This window comes from Globicephala melas, chromosome 4 (genome assembly GCF_963455315.2).
Source record: "Globicephala melas chromosome 4, mGloMel1.2, whole genome shotgun sequence".
Classification (NCBI taxonomy): Eukaryota; Metazoa; Chordata; class Mammalia; order Artiodactyla; family Delphinidae; genus Globicephala; species Globicephala melas.
The window spans coordinates 80,597,628-80,619,133 of record NC_083317.1 but is presented as its reverse complement, the minus strand read 5'-3'; the positions used below and the strand labels follow the sequence as shown (position 1 = coordinate 80,619,133).

The window sequence follows — 21,506 nt, the reverse complement described above, 5'->3', positions numbered from 1 at the left end:
GTTGAGTTACAAAGTATTAAGTTATATGCTTAGTTTTCTGAACTTTATAAACTTTAAAGAAAGTATCTAATTAATACCATTAATTTCATTAAACAATAGCGGTTTCCAAAAAGACACTTCTATTATTCCAGTGTTTCTTTATTTGGTAATGCTCTCCTTGCTTGAATTTCATCAAGCAAGTTTAAAATAAAAACTCCAATTATAATTAAAACACATTCTGAGGGTTAATCTTCATTTTAGAAATAAGAGATCAAGCGCTTTTAGATATAATTACTAATTAAATGGCCAAAAAGCATATGAAACAATGTTTATCAGCAATCAGATTCATTAAACTGGTAACTGTTTTATCTTAAAGAACATAGCTTTCCCATCAAATGTAAACTTTATTTTGATATAACATCACAGAATGACATTGGAAATCTTTTCTAAAATTAAAAGTAAAGCTTTATCTTTTTACTGAAAGGAGAAGATTACTTTTTAGAGTTTGTTTATTGAAAATTTGAAGCAGAAAGTGAAATGAAAAATAAAGATTTTATACAGTTTCATTGTTGCATACTTTAAGGACTAAAATATCTTTGTATAAAATCTTTCCTGCTATATTTATACTCCAAAAATCATACCTTCATTCCAATTCTTTTCTAAAAGGAGTAGTAATTTCCTTTTAAATAGTTACAAAGAACTATAAAACCTATTCTCAATCACTTTAATATTAACATATATACAATGCCTTCATCAACTTTTTCATTTTAGCATCACAAAATGAGCCTTCTGATGTTCTATAAACTATATGTTTATATAATAGAAGTTTATCTAAAATTCAATGTAAACAGTAGCAAATGACATTGGAAGGAAACTTAAGGAAAGGTCTTAAATAGGAAGAAAAATCCCCAAAGTCTCTTAAGCAGCAAGAGCACCTTTCCAGTTTAGTTTCAACACGTGCACCATCTTGCATTCATCCTCCTGTTTCCAGGGCCCTGAATATGAAAAAAACAAAACAAAACAAAAAAACTAACTTTCTATCACCTTCGTGTAAAAATAGGAAAAAATCCTTTTCATAAAATCACATAAATTGGTCAGATGATGATTTAGAGTGATAAAATATGTGAAGTTAAAAGTTAATTACATTCCTTTTCTCTGAGGGTCACATTAGTTCATAATAGAAGAAAAGAAATTCATACATAGACATAAAGTAGCAGGCTGTGGGGTTAGTCTAAAGTAAGATTTTATCCTCTTATAGTTCCCATTTCCTTTGTATAATCTTCATCAAATTTCCAATTCTTAATCTCAGTATTTATTAACTAAATATTGTAAAATTATTTTTTTATAAAAAGTAATACACACTTTGAAAATGTAAACAATATATGAAAAATAAAGAATAAGTTTACGCAGCTTTGGAAAACAGTTCAGCGGTTCCTCAAAAAGTTAAACATATTATCTTGCAATTCTACTCCTCTGCATAGTATACTGAAGAGAAATAGAAACATCTCTACACAAAAATTTGTACACGAAAGTACATATAGCAGCATTATTCACAATAGCTAACAAGTGGAAGCAACTCAAATGTCCATCAACTGATGAACAAATAAAGTGCAGTATATCCGTACAATGGAATAGTATCCAACCATAAAAAGGAATGATGTACTGACACATGCTAGAACATAGATGAACCTTGAAAACATTATGCTAAGTGAAAGAAGGCAGACACAAAGGCCACATATCGTATGATTCCATTTATATGCGATGTCCAGAACTGACAACTCAAGCAACAAATAGTAGAAGTTAGAAGTTGCCAGGGACCAGGAGGCAGAGGAGATATGGGGAGTTGGAGGAATTGGGAGTGACTGTCAATGTATACGGGCTTTATTTTTAGGGTGATGAAAATGTTCTGGATTTGTTAAATAGTGATGATTGTACAAACTTGTGAATATAATCAAAGCTGCTGAATTCTTCACTTTAAAAAAGTGAAGTTTTGGGCTTCCCTGGTGGCGCAGTGGTTGAGAGTCCGCCTGCCAATGCAGGGGACACGGGTTCGTGCCCCGGTCCGGGAAGATCCCACATGCCGCGGAGCGGCTGGTTCCATGAGCCATGGTCGCTAAGCCTGCGTGTCCGGAGCCTGTGCTCCGCAACGGGAGAGGCCACAACAGTGAGAGGCCCGCGTACCACAAAAAAAAGAAAAAAAAAAAAAAAAAAAAAAGTGAAGTTTATGGTATGTGAATATCTCAATAAAAATTAAGAGTAAGTTTTCTCCTACCCTAGACACCCAGTCTCATTCCTCAAAGACAAACACTGCTAACAATTTCTTTATATCCTTTCAGAAATTTTTAAGGCATATAACTAGCATAAAAATATGTGATTATCCCTTTCCTTTTTTCAAACACACGAGGCAACATTTTATGCCCCCTGCCAGCTTTCACCATCACCCCCTAGAGGTCATTCAGGATCAGCACATGCGGGTGTGCTTCATTCCTTTCAAAGACGCATTCCGTGGCATGGATGAATCAGTTCATTAGGCACCTGCCCTCTAATGGGGAGCATTTGGCTGGTTTCCAGCCTACAGCTATTTCAAACAATGCTGCAATGAACATCTCTTGTATATGTATGTATGTATGTACTTATTTTTTATTGGAGTATAGTTGTTTTACAATGTTGTGTTAGTTTCTGAACATCTCTTTTAAACAGATCTTTACATACATGAATGTATCTGTAAGATAAATCTAAGCAGTGAAATTGCAAAGTCAAAGAATGTGTGCATTTTTAATTCTGATTTTGTCAAACTATCCTCCAAAAAGGTTGCACAAATTTACACTTTCCCCAGAGGTAACTGAAATGTCTTATCAGTGTTGTGTACTATGTTTTTGATCCTTGCCAATGTGATACATGAAAAATAGTATCTTACATTTCTTTAATTTTAAGTGAAAGTGAGCATCTTTGTGTTTGTAAGTATCTTTCTGTGAACTACCTATTTATGTCCTTTGTGTTTTTCTATTGTTAGTCTCTAAAGATACTTTAAAATAGCAAAATAAGCTAATTTCTATTAAAAAAAAGAATACTATGTATTTGGATTAAATAACTTCCAATAAATTTGCCTGTATCCATGTTCTCTTCTACTGAATCTGTAGGTCTCCTAGAATTTAGTATTCAAATCTTCATTTGGACTAATTCTGGTAATTTATTAATGCCCATATGTACAATTAACAAAGATTAGCTAATTTATTAATTGATTTATGTGTGGGATTATGGGAAAGAGGAAAAATGTGTCAGAAAGGGTAAGACTTAAAACCATATATGGGGAAGTACAGAAGAGCTTTGGACGGTCTAACTCGTGCCAGGCAAGAGACAAAAAAGACAAATTTGGCTATTATATTTGCCCGTAACTCTATAGGCTCCACCTGAATATTTTGCTTGGCCTTCTCACTATAAAATGTAGTATATATGGGTATGTAAAAATCTGTATATGGTGGGGGGAGCGGTGGAAAAAATCAGCAATAGTTGGTGACATAATATTCTGTGTGGTATTTTGGTATGCTTGTAATATCTCCCCCAATAACTTGTTTTAAGTGCTCTCCATTATAAATGCCTACCAGTGTTTTGATGAGGAAGTCTTATCCTGCTGCTTGTTTGGAGCCTGCTGCAGGGGGCACAAGACTGTCCAGCTGCTGACGATGTCCTGTATTAATCAACCACTCATAAAATTTGTTTTCCACAAGTACCTGGAACTGCTTCCTTTGATCCCTAAAATTGCAAAAAGAATGTAGCAATACTAATTCATATTAATTTTACTCCAAGTGATTATAAAATACTTTAATGGGATAAATGTTAAATTATTTCTACTTATCCATTTGTTCTCTCCGAATAACTGCTCTGTTCAGTTCTATACACTGAATCACCACCACCACCACCACCAAAAAAAAGATTGGTCAGATACAATTCCCTCTTTGTAAAAACTTATCAGTAATTATATATTTTGTTCTACTGTGGTTATTCACTCAACAGATATTTACTGAGGACCAAGTGATGCTGGGTAGTGTTCTGACTGATGAGGATAAATGTGTAAAGAGAAGAGAAATGGTCTCTGTCCGGGCAGGTTTGCACTGCATGATTCTAGAGGGCGCCATTCACATTGTGACCTATGTAGTCTGTGCTCTTTGTGGACTGAATATTCTAGTAGAAGAGATAGGTAATAAATAAAATAAATATGTATATGAACTTAAGTAGTTGTAAGTGGCTTGGAGAAAAATAGAGCAGAGTAGGGAAATCAAGAGTATTTGGAATGCTAATTTAGAAAAAGGATGGACAGAAGCCTAAGATGACGCGTAAGCAGAGATCTGAATGAAGTGATGGATTAAGCAAAATAAATATCTGGAGAACATTCCAGGCAGAGGAAACAAAAAGTGCAAAGGCTCTAAAGTGAGAGAATATTTATCATGTTCAGGATAAGCAAGAGAAGAGAAGCTCCTGACAGCCAGGAGCTAGCTTAGCACCATCAGCTAGGCCTAGGTGTAGCTGGGATCTGGCCTGCTGCTCTTCTGTTGAACATAAATAATCCCATAGCACACCAACAGGGAAGGCCACTATGGGACAATGCTAGATCAAGGCAAAAAAAAAAACCTCATTCCATAATCATATCTCAGGTCCAGACAAAAAACAAAACCATTTTGTGGTCCAAACCACAAAAATGACCGAGCATCACCCTTTCCTGGCTAATGAGTGACTGCTGTTTCTTTACAATTATAGTTTTAGCCCCTCTATTCCCTCCTCTTTAATATAAAAATTATTACAATACCAAATCATAGAATTACCCTCACTTCCAGATTGCATCCAACCCACAACAAAACTTTGCTTCCTACACCCCTCCCCCAAATCACCTAACAGCCAAAATCCAATTATCAGTTCTTTTAAACACGCTTTTATAGAGATGACACTAGTTCTCTCCCTCCTTGTAATGAGTAACAAAATCCAACTTTATTCTACAGATACGTTCCTGGTGGTGTTTGGCTGGACAGCAATGACTAAGTAACACTATAGTATGGTGGGAGGGAAGTGAATGAGGAAAAGAATGACAGAAAATGAGGCAGAGAGGGCCTGGTAGGTACTGTGAAGGTTTTATATTTTATTCCAAGTATGATGGGGACCCATTAGAAGGGACAGAGCAGGGAAATGACATCATCTTATCACTTTAAAAGGATCGTGTTGGCAGTTTCTTTTCAAATTATTCAATAATTCTTCTGTCTTCCCATGTTCCCAAAGTTAAATTGCATGCTCCTGCTGGTTTCTAGTGTTATCATGGATCTCATGACTTCAACATGCTATGATTCAGAGTCAATATTTATTAAATGCTTACCACATTCCAGATTCCACACATGTGTATAAGCTTTTCATATGTGTAAGAAAATCTAGCCATCTAAATACTAGCAGCATCCAAACAACAGAATTGCTTTAAAAGAACGTTCTTCCAATGATCCATTTTTGTATCACATCGGTATAATGATTATATTATATACAACAGTTCACAGAAAACAGTAAAGACACTAAGAACCCAGGTTCTGGAACCAGGCTGACTAGGTGTGAATCCTGGCTCCTGTGTGACTTTGGATAAATTACTTAAATCTCTCGGTTCCTCAGTTTCCTCATCTGTGATAGGGAACTATTAGGAAGAATAAATGAATTAATACATAGAAGGTGCTTAGAACAGTACTTGGCACATAGTAAGTGCTCAATACATATTACCTATTATTATGGTCATCAGCACTATTCTGCTAAATTGAGAATGACTGATCTGTAGTATTAGTATCCTGGTGGCTCAATCCATGAGATACAAACCAGGTGGAATGTTTGTAACAGATAACAGCAGTATTACTACAGTGGATTCCCAGGTAAAGCATGAGTTGTGACTGTTATTGATGTTTGTATTTTTGGCAGGTAGCAACTGTTTTAAAGAATCTAAATGCAACTATGTAATTATATATTATATACTTCCTTCCTTAATCCATATGCCACAAGAATGCATCCAGAAAATACCATGGCTGGATCAAGCCTTCTTCAACAATTTCTCTTAGAATGAAGCTAATTCTAACAGGGCAGGTCTCAGATATTGTGGGTAAACAATCTCACCCAGAAGATGTGTCTCACAAACTCATCACTAAGCAGGGTGCCTTACACTCACATTACTACACACAGTACAGCACACACCACTACAGTGTCTTACACACACATCGTTACTATAAGTTATCTTATTAAACTTTTATATCAATTTCATCAGGTAGAAAATATACTTTATATATGATATAGCTAAGAGCTAGACAGGTCAGATGACACATTCAATGTCACACAATAAGTGGCATGATCTGTACTAATTCCTGAGTCAGAGTACTTTCCACTACAATATAGACACAGCTATCCAAAGAACAATACTAATTTTAACATCTAATAAAACCAAGAGATCTAATTAAAATAGGCATTTTTACTTACACATCAAATCACGTTCTGGATCATCAGAAATAGAAACATTTTTAGAATGGCTAATTTTCCAAGATAATGACAACCAGAAGAAACAACAACAAACAAAAAGACTGATACCAAGCAAATGGAATCCAATTATTAAAGTAATAGTTTTTCTAAGTCTCAAGGACCAAGACATTATCAGAACAGAGGACATTTCATGTAAACATCCCCCAAAAGAACTTGATACCCTTTTCTCAAACTGGCTCCAGCTCCCAAATGGACAATGCTGTAGAAGAAGCACCCCTCCATCTTTCAGTACTATGTTTCCTCTCCTAATATCTCTAACAAATAAAATGTAATTAAATACCAAAATACTTGTATAGACAATAATTACTTATTCTGAACATCCACTACTTTTAAGTTGTACATGCTATTCTGTCCAGAAGAAAACTGATCAAATGTTTCTAAACTGGGCTCCAATTTTTGGAGTCATCGTTAATTTTCTTGTCTTTTTAACAAAATCTTGCACCAAGTCCAGCCTCCTGTCAAAGTATTTCTGGTCTCCACCCCCTTCATCTCCACTCTAGTCCAGTTTCTTAGTCTAGAATATTGTAATATCACCCTGACTTCCCTCTTTCAGATCTAAGTAGAGGATTTCCATATGTGCCAATCACATTTTTTAATCTGCCATAGCATCTAATAAAGTGGTTTGCATATTGTAGGCATTCTATAAATGTTCCTGAATAAATGAAATGGCTTTCACTCCATTGTTCAAAACCCTTTTATGGCTCCTATTACTTAACTCCACTTAAATCTAACCTTTATTGCCTGATATTCAAGATTCTATATAATCTAGCTCAATCTACCCATCCAAGTTTAAATATCATTATCCATAATCAGAATCTTGTTTCAGCAACTGATTTCCAGGATACCTGAAGTCTGCTTCTGCTTCCACATCTGCTACTCTAGTGCTGTTAAAAGTATGCTGCCCAACCCTCACTTCTTCTCCAAACTCTGCTCATTTTTCAAGGTCCAACACAAATTCTATTTTCTCCATAAATCTCTGACCACCCACACTGATGTTTTCTGAACCTTTATATATGGTTTATATATAGCGTCTCCCTGGCTTCTAGAGTTCAAAGATCAAAACGCTTGAAATAAAATTTTGTGGTGGACATAATAAACTATAACCATCTACTATCACAAGCATGTTATTAAAAATAAAATATTTTAGTACCCCCAAAGTAAAAAGTAATTTCAGAATAAAAGACAGTATTCTAAATTGACTAAATTTAGCATTATTTTAAAACACTGTACTTATTTTTCACATTTTACCGTGGATTAGGAAAATTCTGACAAAAACTGGCATTAGTCCATGGACCGGCATTAGGAGTCCACCCTTGCACGTCTGCCTGTGGAGTGGTGGAGCCAGGAAACCTGTATTTTCAACGAGCTCTTTGGATGATCCTGACGCACAATGCAGTTTGAGAACCACTAGTGTAGTGCAGAGAAGTACATTAAAAACTAAAACCAATCCATTTATGATTGACCTTATATATGATCTTTCATTCATTTAAGTCTTATATCTGCCAGTTAAACTTAAGCTACTTAAAAGAAAGGAATCTAATACTTGAGTATCCACTTGCTCCCATCCCCCAACCAAACTGTGCCTGGGATACTGACCTTAGTGAAAGACACACTATGTCTTTTTGATTTCTTTAGCACAGTTATAAACATGTGCAGGTTCATTTGCTTTCCCATGGAGTTTTACATAAGACTAATTACTACTTTTAGAAAATACTCACTTTGTCAAACGAGCCTCCTTCACAGTTTTCTGCCAGGTCTGTATCTTTTTTTCTCTTTGGCCCAGTGCTTTCTGATATGCAGATGGAAGACCCCCAGGTATCTCTGTTGTGTCCCCTTCCATTTCAAAGGGAATAATAAACACATAGAATTCACATGGTGCTAAGAGACGGAAGACATTTGTGCTGCTGTTCTCTCTGCACACAATCATGGGATTATCCCAATAGTTAGGCACTGTAGCAAGGCCAGTCCTGGCCATGTGGTCCTCCAGCATTGGGTAATGGGTATGAAAGGGGGCAAAAGTTACTCTCTGGTTCCCAGAGAGAATAAGTGGGCGTGTAGGCGTCAGAATGTGAAAGATGCAACCTGTTGTAGAAGAGATGGACAGACGATGGCAAACAGCAATGACTTTAACATTGTCACAGCTGTGGAGATGAAGAGCAGTCTGTACAGGGCCCAGGATGAAGGTGCTATTCCTGCACTTCTCAATTGTTACAGATCTGAAAAATGAGGTAAATTTCTCTGAATAAGAATACGATGAAAAATATCTGACTACAATATTATTCTGATGGCAAATAAAAGGACAAATCCTGATCCAAAGAAAACGTCACAACATCAAAACACCCTTGCTTACCGTAAGGGAGACAGCAGATATACAAAAGTCTCGTTGCAACGATGAATCTTTACATGTGCCCCCACCAGAGTATCTGAGCTCTTGGCCAATGTCTGCTTGTAAACCTGGCTCATCACCACCAGGCGGTGCATCCTAGGGGCCACATGAGTATTACAAGCAATCTTAGCTCTTTTGGTCGTCCCTTCAACTATTTAAGAAAAATATAAATAAATGAGATTGTTTCAAAGAAAAACAATCAACCATACGAGGTTACACATGTCTACATGTCTCAAATTAGACCCGTGTGAGGTTTAAAAAAATGTTAATTTGGGTGTTGGGTATGCCATATTATTCTCTGTGCTTTTCTGTATATTTGCAATATTTCAAATTTTTTTGTTTTTTAAAAAAAGGTTAAACCTATAATTCATTCAACATGGCCTATAGATCTAAGATTTTTTCATGCCTACCCTTTAACTTAAGTAATGTGCCTAAGGCCATATGGCTAGTAAGTGGCAGAGCTGGCCCAACTCAAACAGTATCTTCTCCAACCAGCCTTAATTTATCATCCCAACTCTTAAATAATCTCTTTAAATTGCCATAATACTAATTCTGAACCCCTTCTAAGTTACTCACCACATCATTCCATGAATTGTATTTGGGTTCACGTCTTTACTCCTAGGATCATTACTAAGTGAGAGCACATCTTCCTCTCGAACGTGGTGCCTTAAACATAAACTCACCCCTCAAGAAATCTGTGCAGGCTGCCCTCCTAACACAGTCCCACCATTACATCATTGCCTTCTCAGACTGTACTTCCCAGAAAACCATCAGGATACCCTTGTAAAGAAAATTGGCCAAATGTGGAGAGGTCACATAGTATGCTGTTCTTCTTTTAAAACAATTCTTATTGTTTCCTTTTATTAGAAAAGTAATATATGGCTACTGTAGAAAAATTTTAAATACTAGTAGTAAAACAAGATAAAAATTATTTGTAATCCTACTATCTAATATGTTTTGGTGTAATCCTAAAAGGTCAGATGTCCTTTTTCCTCCAGTGCCTACCTTAACAACGTTTAAAAACTTACTTATATTCTTTTACCAACATTAAGAATTATGTAGTATCTCCTGTATATTTGTAGGAGCCTTACATATCTGAGAATCGGAGCTCACGCTAGAGCAATAGCTTGGTTGCATGTATAATACTTGGGTCACTGTAGATGTTGCTCAACCATTTTCTGGTTTTCAGAATTATAAACATTTGATATGAAACTGATTTTTTTTTTTACATTTGCACAGAAACTATTTTTTCTTTACCTTTGAAACTCAGAGATTGTGGAAGTATATTCTAGTTTTTTCCCATTAATTTTGCTTGGCCTTAGTACAGATACCTACTTCTCTTTAAACTTCTATCTGGGCCCCTCTTCTCTTAAAACTTATATCTGGGCCTGAAGAAGTCATACGGTACCTGAACCTATCCCTCTAGCCATCCCTGGACTATCAGGAATAGATACATTTGCAACCAAAGCGTAATTCTCTCTACTATGAATTTAAATTTCCAATTTAGAAATAGCTAGTCTGCTTGTGTCTGTGTAGCTAAAAAAGAATCTCATCTTTACACCAATTCTATGAGGTTGTAACTATGGAATGGCCAATTTCTGGTAGGGTGCCTAGAAAATAGGAAAGCTTCAAGTAAATGAGCATATGAGAGTGACAGGAGGAAAAGAGTCCGAAAAGAGAAGAGCAGAGCAAAGAAAAGGACCAACCGAAGCTGGAGTTTCTACTAACTGCAACCAAAACAACCTGGCCTAATGAATCAACTCTCTCAAACTGTTGCAGCCTTGAGAAAAAGTCATATACAAAAGAGACGTTCCCTTTTTTTGTTTTATAGTAGCAATATTTTTTAGGTCTTCCACAAAAGACATGTGATCATTAATACACCAGAAAACACTAGGTTCCTTAACCTGTCATTCAATTTAATATAGATTAAAATATTAATAAATACCTTGGTGAGCCCAAGCCAATTTCTTCCCAGACTTGAGGCAAGCAGATACACCAAATGGATTCCCAGTTAAAGAGGCTCTCAACCAGGCTTCCAGCTTGTAGAAAGAAAAGGCCTTAGAGGTCTTTGAGAAGCCACTTTCTGCATGTAGTGGTTGCCACAGTGCAAGTTCATAAAGTGGATATATCTTCCTGGCTCCACTCACTGTACCTTCAATAAGAAAGCTGAGTGCTACAACAGCTTCTCGAGAGACTAGACTACTATGGGTTGAATGAAATGATGCAGTGAGTTGTTCTGGATCTACAAGCAGTTCAAGGAGATCTGACAGATGATCACAGACAAAAGCTTGGTGACTGTAATCATTCCAGTTCTAAAAAATATCAAAAGAAAGCACTTTTAACAGATCAATGAGATTGAAACTCATTGTTTCAACAGAACAGTAAGACCTGAGACTTGTATTTTAATCATTTTGTATTTATACTTTGCCTCATCCTCCCAAAAGCATTTGAAGTGGCTATATAAATCTTATAAAGATTTTCTGTGCACGTAATAGGTAGAAACAGATTCTCTCTCTACCTTAGATAATTCAAAAGTAATACTAGTAGCTAACCCTCAGTGTGTGCCAAGCACTGTTACACAAACTAACATATTTATAACTAGCAACAGTCTTAGGATAGATGCTATTACCGTGCCCATTCTACAGATGAAGAAATGGAGATACAAAAAGGTTCAGAAACTTGCCCAAGGTCACACAGCTAGTATTAACTATTCTAAAAGTTTCAGATCAAACATAAAAATAACCGCCTCAGACATTCATTTCATGAAGCACTAGGTTTTTTTTAAAATTTACCTTCTCAAATTACAGAAGGAATTTCAAAATCTAATGAAACAAGGCAACTGATCTTACAGTAACCAGATTTAAGAGAAGTTATAACCTTGGGGGCTTCCCTGGTGGCGCAGTGGTTAAGAATCCGCCTGCCAATGCAGGGGACACGGGTTCGAGCCCTGGTCCGGGAAGATCCCACATGCCGCAGAGCAACTACTGAGCCTGCACTCTAGAGCCCGTGAGCCACAATTACTGAGCCTGCGTGCTGCAACTACTGAAGCCTGTGTGCCTAGAGCCTGTGCTCTGCAACAAGAGAAGCCACCACAATGAGAAGCCTGCGCACAGCAGTGAAAAGTAGCCCCGCTCGCTGCAACTAGAGAAAGCCCACGTGCAGCAACGAGACCCAACGCAGCCAAAAATAAATATAAATAAAATAAATAAATTAAAAAAAGAAAAGAGAAGTTATAACCTTGGGAATAAGCTTTGAGTTGGCAGACGTACCAATAACTTGGCTTATTCATTTGACAGATATGTGATATGAGCAGTGTTAAGTGATGAATTATGCAAACTAAATAAGACATAGTTCCTGTCCTCAAGGAATTCAGCAACTATGTAGTGAAATGACAATATAAACAAATAACTATAACACAGTGGGATGAGACCTATAGCAGAGATCTGTAAGATGTTCTATGAGCATGAGAAGAACAAAGAACTTCATTTGGGGAAAACAACTCTTAGTGGAGCGCTGTTTGAATAGATTCTTGATTGACGCTGGTAGTTGTGCAAACAGAGCAGGGAAAAAAGCATTCTAGGCCTAGGGAACAGCAACCAAAGGCCCATAGGAGTAAAATCACCTGCTGTGTTCAGAGAAACGGAAGTTCTGGGTGGGGTGTAGGGAGCATGCTGGGAAGTGGCAGGTAAAGGTAAAATGGTAGGCAGGGACCAGTCACAAAAGGCTCTGTATGAAATACTAAGATATCTGGACTTTATTTTGTGTGCCAGAGACATAAACTATTTTGTAAATAGCTATACCATTTTTCTTTTTAATAAACTCTCATTTGGACGCCAAAGAACATTTCAAAGCAGAGCTGTCCACAGCCTCACCTGCTCTTCCTCCCTCTTGCTGCATCTCCCTCCCCCACGGTAAGTAGGCCTAAGAAGGCTCCAAACAGTACAAGATGAAAACAACAATGACAATGAGAATTCACTGATGGAGTTCTGACAGGAGATGGATACAAAGGATCTGTATTTTACAAAGTCCAGTGTAGTAGGTGGGCTATAGATTGAAAGCAGGGTGACCAGGTAGGATCTAATTATAGAAATCAAAGCAAAAAAAAAATGACATTAGGGCCTATACAGAGGAAGAAAAAGGATAAATTTTATTTTGGCTGCACCTCGAGGCTTGCAGGATCTTAGTTCCCTGACCAGGGATCAAACCCAGGCCCCCGGCAGTGAGAGCACCGAGTTCTAACCACTGGACTGCCAGGGAATTCCCAAAAAAAGGACAAAATTTTAAAGAGTTATTTTGAATGCAGAATCAGTAAGACCTGACAACTAACTAGGTATGGGTGGTAATAGAGAAAGCAAGGGTGGCTGGTGGTAACTTTCACTGAAATGGGGAATACAAGATAATTCAAGTGAAGGGAGATTCTACTGTAGGGACATACAATCATCTCCCAAACTGAAGTACAGGGAAACCTCATCAGAACTGGAACTGGAAAGCCATCTTGAACCTGGTTCTCTCTCAGGTCTCTCTGCATGTCTGTTCCATTCTCTTCTTTATCTCAGAGTTGCTAATCCCTCATAACTCCAGGTCACTCACGGATGTGGTAGCTATTCTGGTCCCAATGCCACATGAGCTACCAGCAAATACCTATCACCAACTGGGTAATTTCTTCATTCCTGGGGTACTGATTGGGCCAGATCATCATTTCAAATCAGACCAAATTCAAATACATACCTAGGAATGGGTTATTCTAGTCAAGTGTCCATCCCTGGTCCAATCAGTTGCTGGGAGAGATCACGCTATAGCACAAACTAAAGTCACCATATACTGGTGCTTACGATGCAACAAGTCTCATGCTATGTATTCCTGAATTCTCACAGCCATTCAGAAATAGGCATTATCATCTCCATTTAGAGAAAAGAAGCCAAGCTAGAGAAGTTAACTGAGTTGCCTACAATCATGCGAAATCAAATTCATTAACATTTGCAAAAATGGGAATGCTAGTAAGAGTAGAGTGAACGATTTGCCTGAAAATTTATCTAAGTGATTTTTGTGTCGTTGCAGGAACTGAAATCACTTCTCTATCTTGATTAAGATTGCACATATTGATTTCGTTTTATAATTAGGAAAAGAAAGAAAAAACAAAACAAAACAAATCAAGCCAACAAATCTCTGGCTTATATAAGCAATTCAAAGTAATTTTTAATGAAGGCAAACTGTCTCCCTCACAAATTTTCCCTTTCAGAGAAAGAGATCATAATTTAAACAGTACCTTATTATGACAACTGGATTTTTCAGTCAGGTCAGGAGACTGAGATCTGTGTCTGGGACTAGGCCACTCTTCTCCAATCAAAGATGTCCTCAGGGAGACCTTGTTTAACTGTTGTATATATAAGAAGAGCAGAAACTGTAGGGTGTCCACTGAAAGCTGTCCAAGAAGAAAATAAATGATGAACATATGTCTTAAAACAACATCAACCACTATTAGATATAGTAACTAAGTAGATATAGTAAAAGAAATTCACAACAGTGTGCTGATCCTAAGAAGACAAATGTGGAAACATTGCTAGCATTGGATATGTATGTCTCTGATACCCAGATATAGGAGTTTCTAAAACTAATTAAACTGGAGTCACTTACTTTCTCAGAAAGCTATGTAGCATCTATGGCCATAGTCATTCTCTCCCAAAACTGATGAAGTGGAAAGGATGAAGTACATACTTTTTAAAAGTATATTATTTCAGAAGTTTACAATTACAATTAAAAAAAACCTTAGTAATCTGAATAAACAAATAGATGAAAGAAAGGAAGAAGGAAATTTAATCAAGACACAGAGGTTAGTTTAACCTGATCACAGACTTATCAAGAAAGTTCAGGATATCAGTGCAACACCTGAAACTGTACGCAATTTTTTGGTGTATATGCATTTTGTGGGGAGTAGGCCTCAGGTTCTCATCAAATTCTTAAAAAGGGTGTTTGACTTAAAAAAAAAATACTGCTGGTCTGACAGATGTTACGTCATTTCTTATTTGAAGAAGGGTGTGGTTTGAAGCTCAGGATTTGAAGCTCATGATTATCCTCATATACCCATTCCCATACACATACAAGAGAGGCAAAAAAGTGAAGTAATACATCTGGGTCTACAGCTATATTCACCTGATTCCCAACATGGCTAAAAATCAGTATGCCTAGAGAACTTAAAAATATGATTCTCAGGATCACCTAAACCTACCAATTCAATCAGCTGTCAATGTGGAACCTCATGAATCTATATATTTTTAAAAATTTTACTTGCTTAATTAAACTTTTTGAGGTAACTGCAGTTTCACATGCAGCTGCAAGAACAGAGAGATCCCATGTACTTTTTATCCAGTTTCCCATCTTGCAAAACTATCATACAACAGCACAGCCAGGGTATTGACACGGATGCAGTCAGGGTACAGAACACTTCCATCCACGCAAGGTTCCTTCATGTTGCCCTTTTATGTATAGCCTTTTATTCACGTGGCAATCCAACACAGGGCATCTGGTTGGATGAGTCTCTAGGCTGCTGTCATCTAAGCAATGACTCAGGGATCTAGGCATTTTCTGTCTTTTGAAGCCACTATTATACTAGTGGCTCCACTTCCCACCCTACCTCACCCCTTCTTTAGCCCCTAACCACTTACCTGTTCTCTATCTCCATACTTTTGTCATTTCAAGAATGTTACATAAATGGAATCATATAGTATGTCACCTCTTGGGATTGACTTTTTTCACTCAACGTAATTCCCTGATTTTATACACACTTCCATTTAACAATTATTTGTTATATTATCATTATTCCTTCATATACCTGCCTCTCCATGAGACTATAAGATCTTTCTCTTTTTCATTTTTATATTCCTAGTAACTAGCATAGAAACTAGTACATAGTAAGCACTCAAAAAAATTGGAGCTTCTTGAAGGTTTTATTCATATCTGTATCCACAGCACCCACTACTGTACCTAGCACATAGTAGGCACTCAATAAATGTTTAATTAATGAAAACTATAATGCCCTTCTCCTCCTGGTTGCTTGCAAAACTTTTTTTTCAATCTCCAAACCCTTGTTTAGATATTATACCATGTGGTAGAGACTGGCTAGATGCTAACTAAATGCCTTTCCTTCCTGATCACACAATTAGATGGCATTTCCCAGCCTCCTTTGAAGTTGCATATGGCATAACTGGGTTAGTCAATGGAATGTGGGTGGGTTTACATATACTGCTTTTAAGCCTCCCAAAAACTTTCCCAAAGAAATGGAAGTGAAGGACTCAGGCCCTAGTGGGAATGGCTGTGGCAAACTGTATTTTATTTGCAATTGTTCACTTCCTCATCCTCCAAGAGGCTTACACGGCCCTTCCCATGGCCATGGGATTTCCGTGCCTCCTGTGAGGTAGTTTACCTCCCATCTTATTAATTTTAGGCATGGACATGTGACAAAGCTTTTGGCCAATGGAACAAAAGTAGTTGTAGTTTATGTCACATCTGAGCAAAAGTTTTAAGAGGCATCAAGACTTTTCTCCTGCTCTGTTGCTCTTCCCTTCTATCCCAAGAATAGACATGACCTACATAGAAGCTGTTTCTTCAGCCTGAGTCTCCAAATGGGCAGACACATAGAGCCACAGCCTGGAAAAGAGCCATAGCTAAGGTGCAGCCTAAATGTAAAATAAGCAAGAAATAAACCTTAGTTACTGTAAGCCACTGAAATTTCATTTTTGTTTGTTTTTAACCTAGTATAATAGTGGCTCCAAAAGACAGAAGATGCCTAGATCCCTCAGTCACTGCTTAGATGACAGCAGCCTAGAGACTCATCCAACCAGATGCCCTATATTGGACTGCCACATGAATAAGAAATAAACTGTTATTGCACCAAGCCACTAAAATGCTGGGATTACCTGTTACTGTAATAGTCTACCCTGAATAATATACTTTCTCTGTGACGTCTTTCCTCATCACCAGAATTAATCATTGTCTTCTCTATTCTATTTCTGTACTTTATGCATACTTTTATTGCACATTCCATACTATTAAATAGCACTTTTTAAACTAAAGTATAGTTGATTTACAATATTGTGTTAGCTTCAGGTGTACAGCAAAGTGATTTGGTTATACATATATATATATGTTATATATTTATATTCTTTTTTTGATTCTTTTCCATTATAGTGTATTACAAGATATTGAATATAGTTCCCTGTGCTATACAGCAGATCCTTGTTGCTTATCTATTTTATATATGGTAGTTTGCATCTGTTAACCCCATACTCCTAAATTATCACTCCCCCTCTTCCCCTTTGGTAACCACAAGTTTGTTTTCTATGTCTGTGAGTCTGTTTCGGTTTTGTAAATAAGTTCACTTGTACTATTTTTTAGATCCACATATAAGTGATATCATATAATATTTGTCTTTCTCTGTCTTACTTCACTTAGTATGATAACCTCTAGGTCCATCCGTGTTGCTGCAAATGGCATTATTTCATTCTTTTTTTATGGCTGAGTAATATTCCATTATATACACACACACACACATATATATATATATATATATCAAAATATATCACATCTTCTTTATCCATTCATCTATTAATGGACACTCAGGTTGCTTCCATGCCTTGGTTATTGTAAACATGCTGCTGTGAACATTGGGGTGCATGCATCTTTTCAAATTAGAATTTTCTTTGGATATATGCCCAGGAGTAGGATTGCAGGATCATATGGTAGCTTTACTTTTAGTTTTTTAAGGAACCTCCATACTTTTTTCCATAGTGGCTGCACCAATTTACATTCCCACCAGCAGTGTAGGAGGGTAACCTCTTCTCTACACCCTCTCCAGCATTTATTATTTGTAGACTTTTTGATGATAGCCATTCTGAACAGTGTGAGGTAATACCTCAATGTGGGTTTCTTTTTTATTGGAGCATAGTTGATTTACACTGTTGTGTTAGTTTCTGCTGTACAACAGAGTGAATCAGTTATACATATACATTTACCCACTCTTTTTTAGATTCTTTTCCCATATAGGTCATTACAGAGTACTGAGTAGAATTCACTGTGGTTTTGATTTGCACTTCTCTAATAATTAGTGATGTTGAGCATCTTTTCATGTGCCTGTTAGCCATCTGTATGTCTCCTTTGGAGAAATGTCTATTAAATAGCACTTTTTTACACACCAGCTTCACCTACTAGTCTATGAGCTCCATGAGGCCAGAGCTGCTGTTCTAATCATCTTTGAATCTCAGCATATAGCAGACGCTCACTTAAAAAGAGTCAGGTGCTCGGACCGTAACATGTCAGCAGTTCATAAGCACTCATGTATCTCAGTAGTTTTAATGTCAATGAAAATATTTCTCTCTTCCAATTACAGGGTTTCTATAACATTACTGCTTTAAAAATAAGTGAATAAGGATTGCTAAGTAAGGACTAACTCACTAAGTATTGTCAAACTGGAACTGCTAAAACTTAAATGGTGCTTTGGCATCACATGGTCATTAAAACCTTAAACTGCACACTGTACAGCTAGTACAAAAATTTTAAATAGTTTATTTCCCAAAGTAATTAAACACACATACATGTACACATAAATCCATACCTGATTTCTTTGCTTTTCGACTTCATCCTCAGACATGCAGTTGGACAGAATCTCAGACCATTCCAGGCGCTCCTTCGGTGTCTTCACTGCAAGACTATCAAATATTTCAAAGTAAAGCCAGGCCAGATCCTTAGCCAACTGCAGCTTTCCACATGCAATGTGCCTCCATGTAGACCAGTACAGGCGTGGGTAACCTCCCTCTGTGGCCCGGGTTCGCACATAGGTGGATATCTTCCTGAGATAGTGAAGACTGAACTTGGATGGAGGGGGGACCTGCAAGGCGCCCACTATAAAGGGTTCTGCTTTCACCCAGAGGAGAACTCCGGACTCATCCATATTATCTCTAAGGACATCTGTGTGAAAAGGCTTCTTTGCATACCTAGGAAACAAAGTTTCTTCACAAGCTAATTTGAAATAAAACGCATTTACACAGTTTCTTGTAAGGTGACCCCTCCCTTAACTGTTTTTAAATGTACTATGTCAATTTAAAAAGTGGATCTAGTTCATCAAACAAAAGCAGAATAGATTTTTGGTCAGATCTCATTATAATCTATTTGAGCAAGAAAAATATTGTAATAAAACTATCTCACTTGAGTTGTTCAAAGTGGTTGTTCAAGGAAGTGTGTAAATGCATGAGGTATGAGATAGATGCCTGCTCAGGACGAAGAAAAGAAGAAATGGGAAAGAGCCATCCTATCACCAGAAATCTTGCTCTATCCTGAGGGGAAACACTAGTCAAAATAAGGGGAATAAAATTTCAAAGTCCAATCACTTACACATAGAGGATGCCTGATTAAAGATCTGGACGTGTTAGCTGACCATATGAACTCAATATGAAGCACTAGCACAGGGTGGCAGACAAAAATGCTCAGGTAGGGCTTCCCTGGTGGCGCAGTGGTTGAGAGTCCGCCTGCCAATGCAGGGGACACGGGTCCGTGCCCCGGTCCGGGAAGATCCCACATGCCGCGGAGCGGCTGGGTCCGTGAGCCATGGCCGCTGAGCCTGCGCGTCCGGAGCCTGTGCTCCGCAACGGGAGAGGCCACAACAGTGAGAGGCCCGCGTACCGCAAAAAAAAAAAGAAAAAAAAGAAAAAGAATGCTCAGGTAAACGTAGGCTGCAAAAATAGATCAAGGAAAGTCAAAGCATCTTTAGTCTCTATAACAGTGAACCTGCTCTGGCATATTCTACTGTCCTTAGTTCAGATGCAATATTTTTAGATTTTGTTTGTTCATTGTTATAACAACAATACATGATTTTTAGGAAATATTTGTTAAATATCTAAAAATAGAAGGGGAGGAAATCATCCACAGTCCCACCACCAAAGGGAAACTAGTTAATATTTTACTGTACTTCCTTGTTTTTTTTTCTACACAAGTTAGATATTAGTTTTTGAATTGTCATAGTTGTGATAATACTATATAGTCTGTATTATTTTATAATACAATTCTGTCTTATTTTAAAAGCTTAATAGCACTCTAAATAAATGTACCCCAGTTTATTCAACTGTTCTATTTTCAGACATTTCGTAGGTTTAAACTTTTTCACAAAAACAAGATAGGCAAACTATTTATCATTGTTGAAGCTAGATGATGAATACATGGGGGTTCACTTACTTATTCTACTTTTGTGTATGTTAAAATTTTCCACTAGAAAATGTTTAAATGTTTTCACTTTTATAAATAATGCTATAATTACCATCTTTCTGCATATTTTCTGCATTATGATTAATTCCCAGAGAAAATTTTCAGATGTGCATTTGTGAAATGAAGTAACTGAGATTTCTGAAGCTCCTGACATATATTACCATTGCTTTCCAAAATGATTATATCAAATTGTTCCATCAATTTGATTATATCAAAATGTTTTATTGCTATTATTATGTTTTGCATTTGACTTTAAGAAAATTGTGCTTTTGGGAATTCTCTGTTCAAAAAGTAATTGACATCAATTGAGTGCTTACTATGTGCCAGGTAGCATTCTAAGTATTTCATGTTCTTCACCTTTCATCCGCACAACCACCTGGAGATACATATGATTATCCCCATTTTCAGATGAGAAAACTGAGGCTTAGAAAAGTTAAGGGACTTACCCAAAGTCACATACTTGAGTTGGCAGAGCCCTGGATTAGAATTCAAGTCTGTCTGACTTGAGAACCGTGTTACTTACAAATGTATTTTAGGAACCCAGTTTTGGGAGACTCTGGAAAATAGGAGTGAATCCAGAAGAGAATGACCAGAATGACTGGCCTTAAATGGAAGGCCACCTAAGGACCAGGTGTAAGGTCATGGAAGCATAAACCCAAAAGAAGGGTGTGAGAGGGTAGATGGCAGCTGTCTTCCAAATTGGGAATGGCTTAACGTCCCTCTGAGTAACACCAGACGATGAAAGTTCTGTGAGGAAGATCTTAGTCCGCTCCAAAATGAAAATAGGCTGCTCTGTGAGGTACTGACCCCTGTCCCTGAAGTTAGCAATCAAAAGCCAGAACCTGGGGATGAACCCTCTATTGTAACCACGAAACTAGAGAGGGCTAGAGAGGGCTAAATTCGTAAACATAAACTGGGGCTCCTTCCCTCTTCAAGAGCTCCCCTGGGATGCGCTGGGATCCGGCTTATTCAAGCAGGGAGATCGGCGTGAGGCCCAAGGCGGTCCTACCGAGGCTTCGCCGCCACCTCGTCCGCTCTCTGGGGTAGGACGCGGTCCAGGATGCGGCTCTGAGTGGGCCGTCCGAGCGCGCCCCAATCTCACTTCAGGAACCGAGAAGCCCCAGCTGACAGGGTCCGTAAAGGACCCAAGACCTGGCGAGCGCGAAGGCGGCCTCCCCAGCCCGAGCCCGAGGCGTGATGGGTTCCTCCCTCCTTCCCTGGCACCGGCCCGCGCGCGGTTACCTGCGAAGGTAGGGGCCAACTGGCCGCATCTCCCAGCGCGCAGCCGCGCCTCGCCCGCCAGACCGGCCAGAGCCCGCCGCCCACCCACTGCGCAAGCGCG

The 21,506-nt window shown here is 37.9% G+C and overlaps 1 protein-coding gene across 4 annotated transcripts; it reads right to left on the bottom strand.

Annotated features, from left to right (window-relative positions):
* Positions 1-140: 140 nt before the first annotated feature.
* On the bottom strand, positions 141-21,498 carry TBCCD1 (TBCC domain containing 1). 4 transcript variants are annotated; one of them, XM_030861268.3, is made up of 8 exons: positions 21,407-21,498; positions 18,522-18,615; positions 14,181-14,336; positions 10,860-11,226; positions 8,879-9,065; positions 8,247-8,744; positions 3,582-3,732; positions 141-974 (listed from the first exon to the last, which is right to left on the bottom strand). In XM_030861268.3, the coding sequence occupies exons 1-7, from the start codon at positions 21,433-21,435 to the stop codon at positions 3,603-3,605; spliced, it is 1,461 nt and encodes a 486-aa protein (XP_030717128.1). In that variant the 5' UTR covers positions 21,436-21,498; the 3' UTR covers positions 141-974; positions 3,582-3,602. The 4 variants fall into 4 exon arrangements, with proteins under 4 accessions (XP_030717128.1, XP_030717099.1, XP_030717109.1 ...); XM_030861239.3 differs by having other exon boundaries at positions 18,522-18,900; positions 21,407-21,483; XM_030861249.3 differs by lacking the exon at positions 21,407-21,498 and adding an exon at positions 20,611-21,391 and having other exon boundaries at positions 18,522-18,900.
* Between the last annotated feature and the right edge of the window lie 8 nt (positions 21,499-21,506).

What these genes read in the sequence shown, in the direction of transcription:
- TBCCD1 (XM_030861239.3), bottom strand. Translation starts at nt 21,435, where the DNA reads ATGCGGCCAGTTGGCCCCTACCTTCGCAG. An exon ending in TCGAAAAGCAAAGAAATCAG is followed by an intron (nt 14,337 to 18,521) that starts GTATGGATTTAT and finishes CTTCTTGGACAG; the next exon opens with CTTTCAGTGGACACCCTACA. An exon ending in AATCCAGTTGTCATAATAAG is followed by an intron (nt 11,227 to 14,180) that starts GTACTGTTTAAA and finishes GATATTTTTTAG; the next exon opens with AACTGGAATGATTACAGTCA.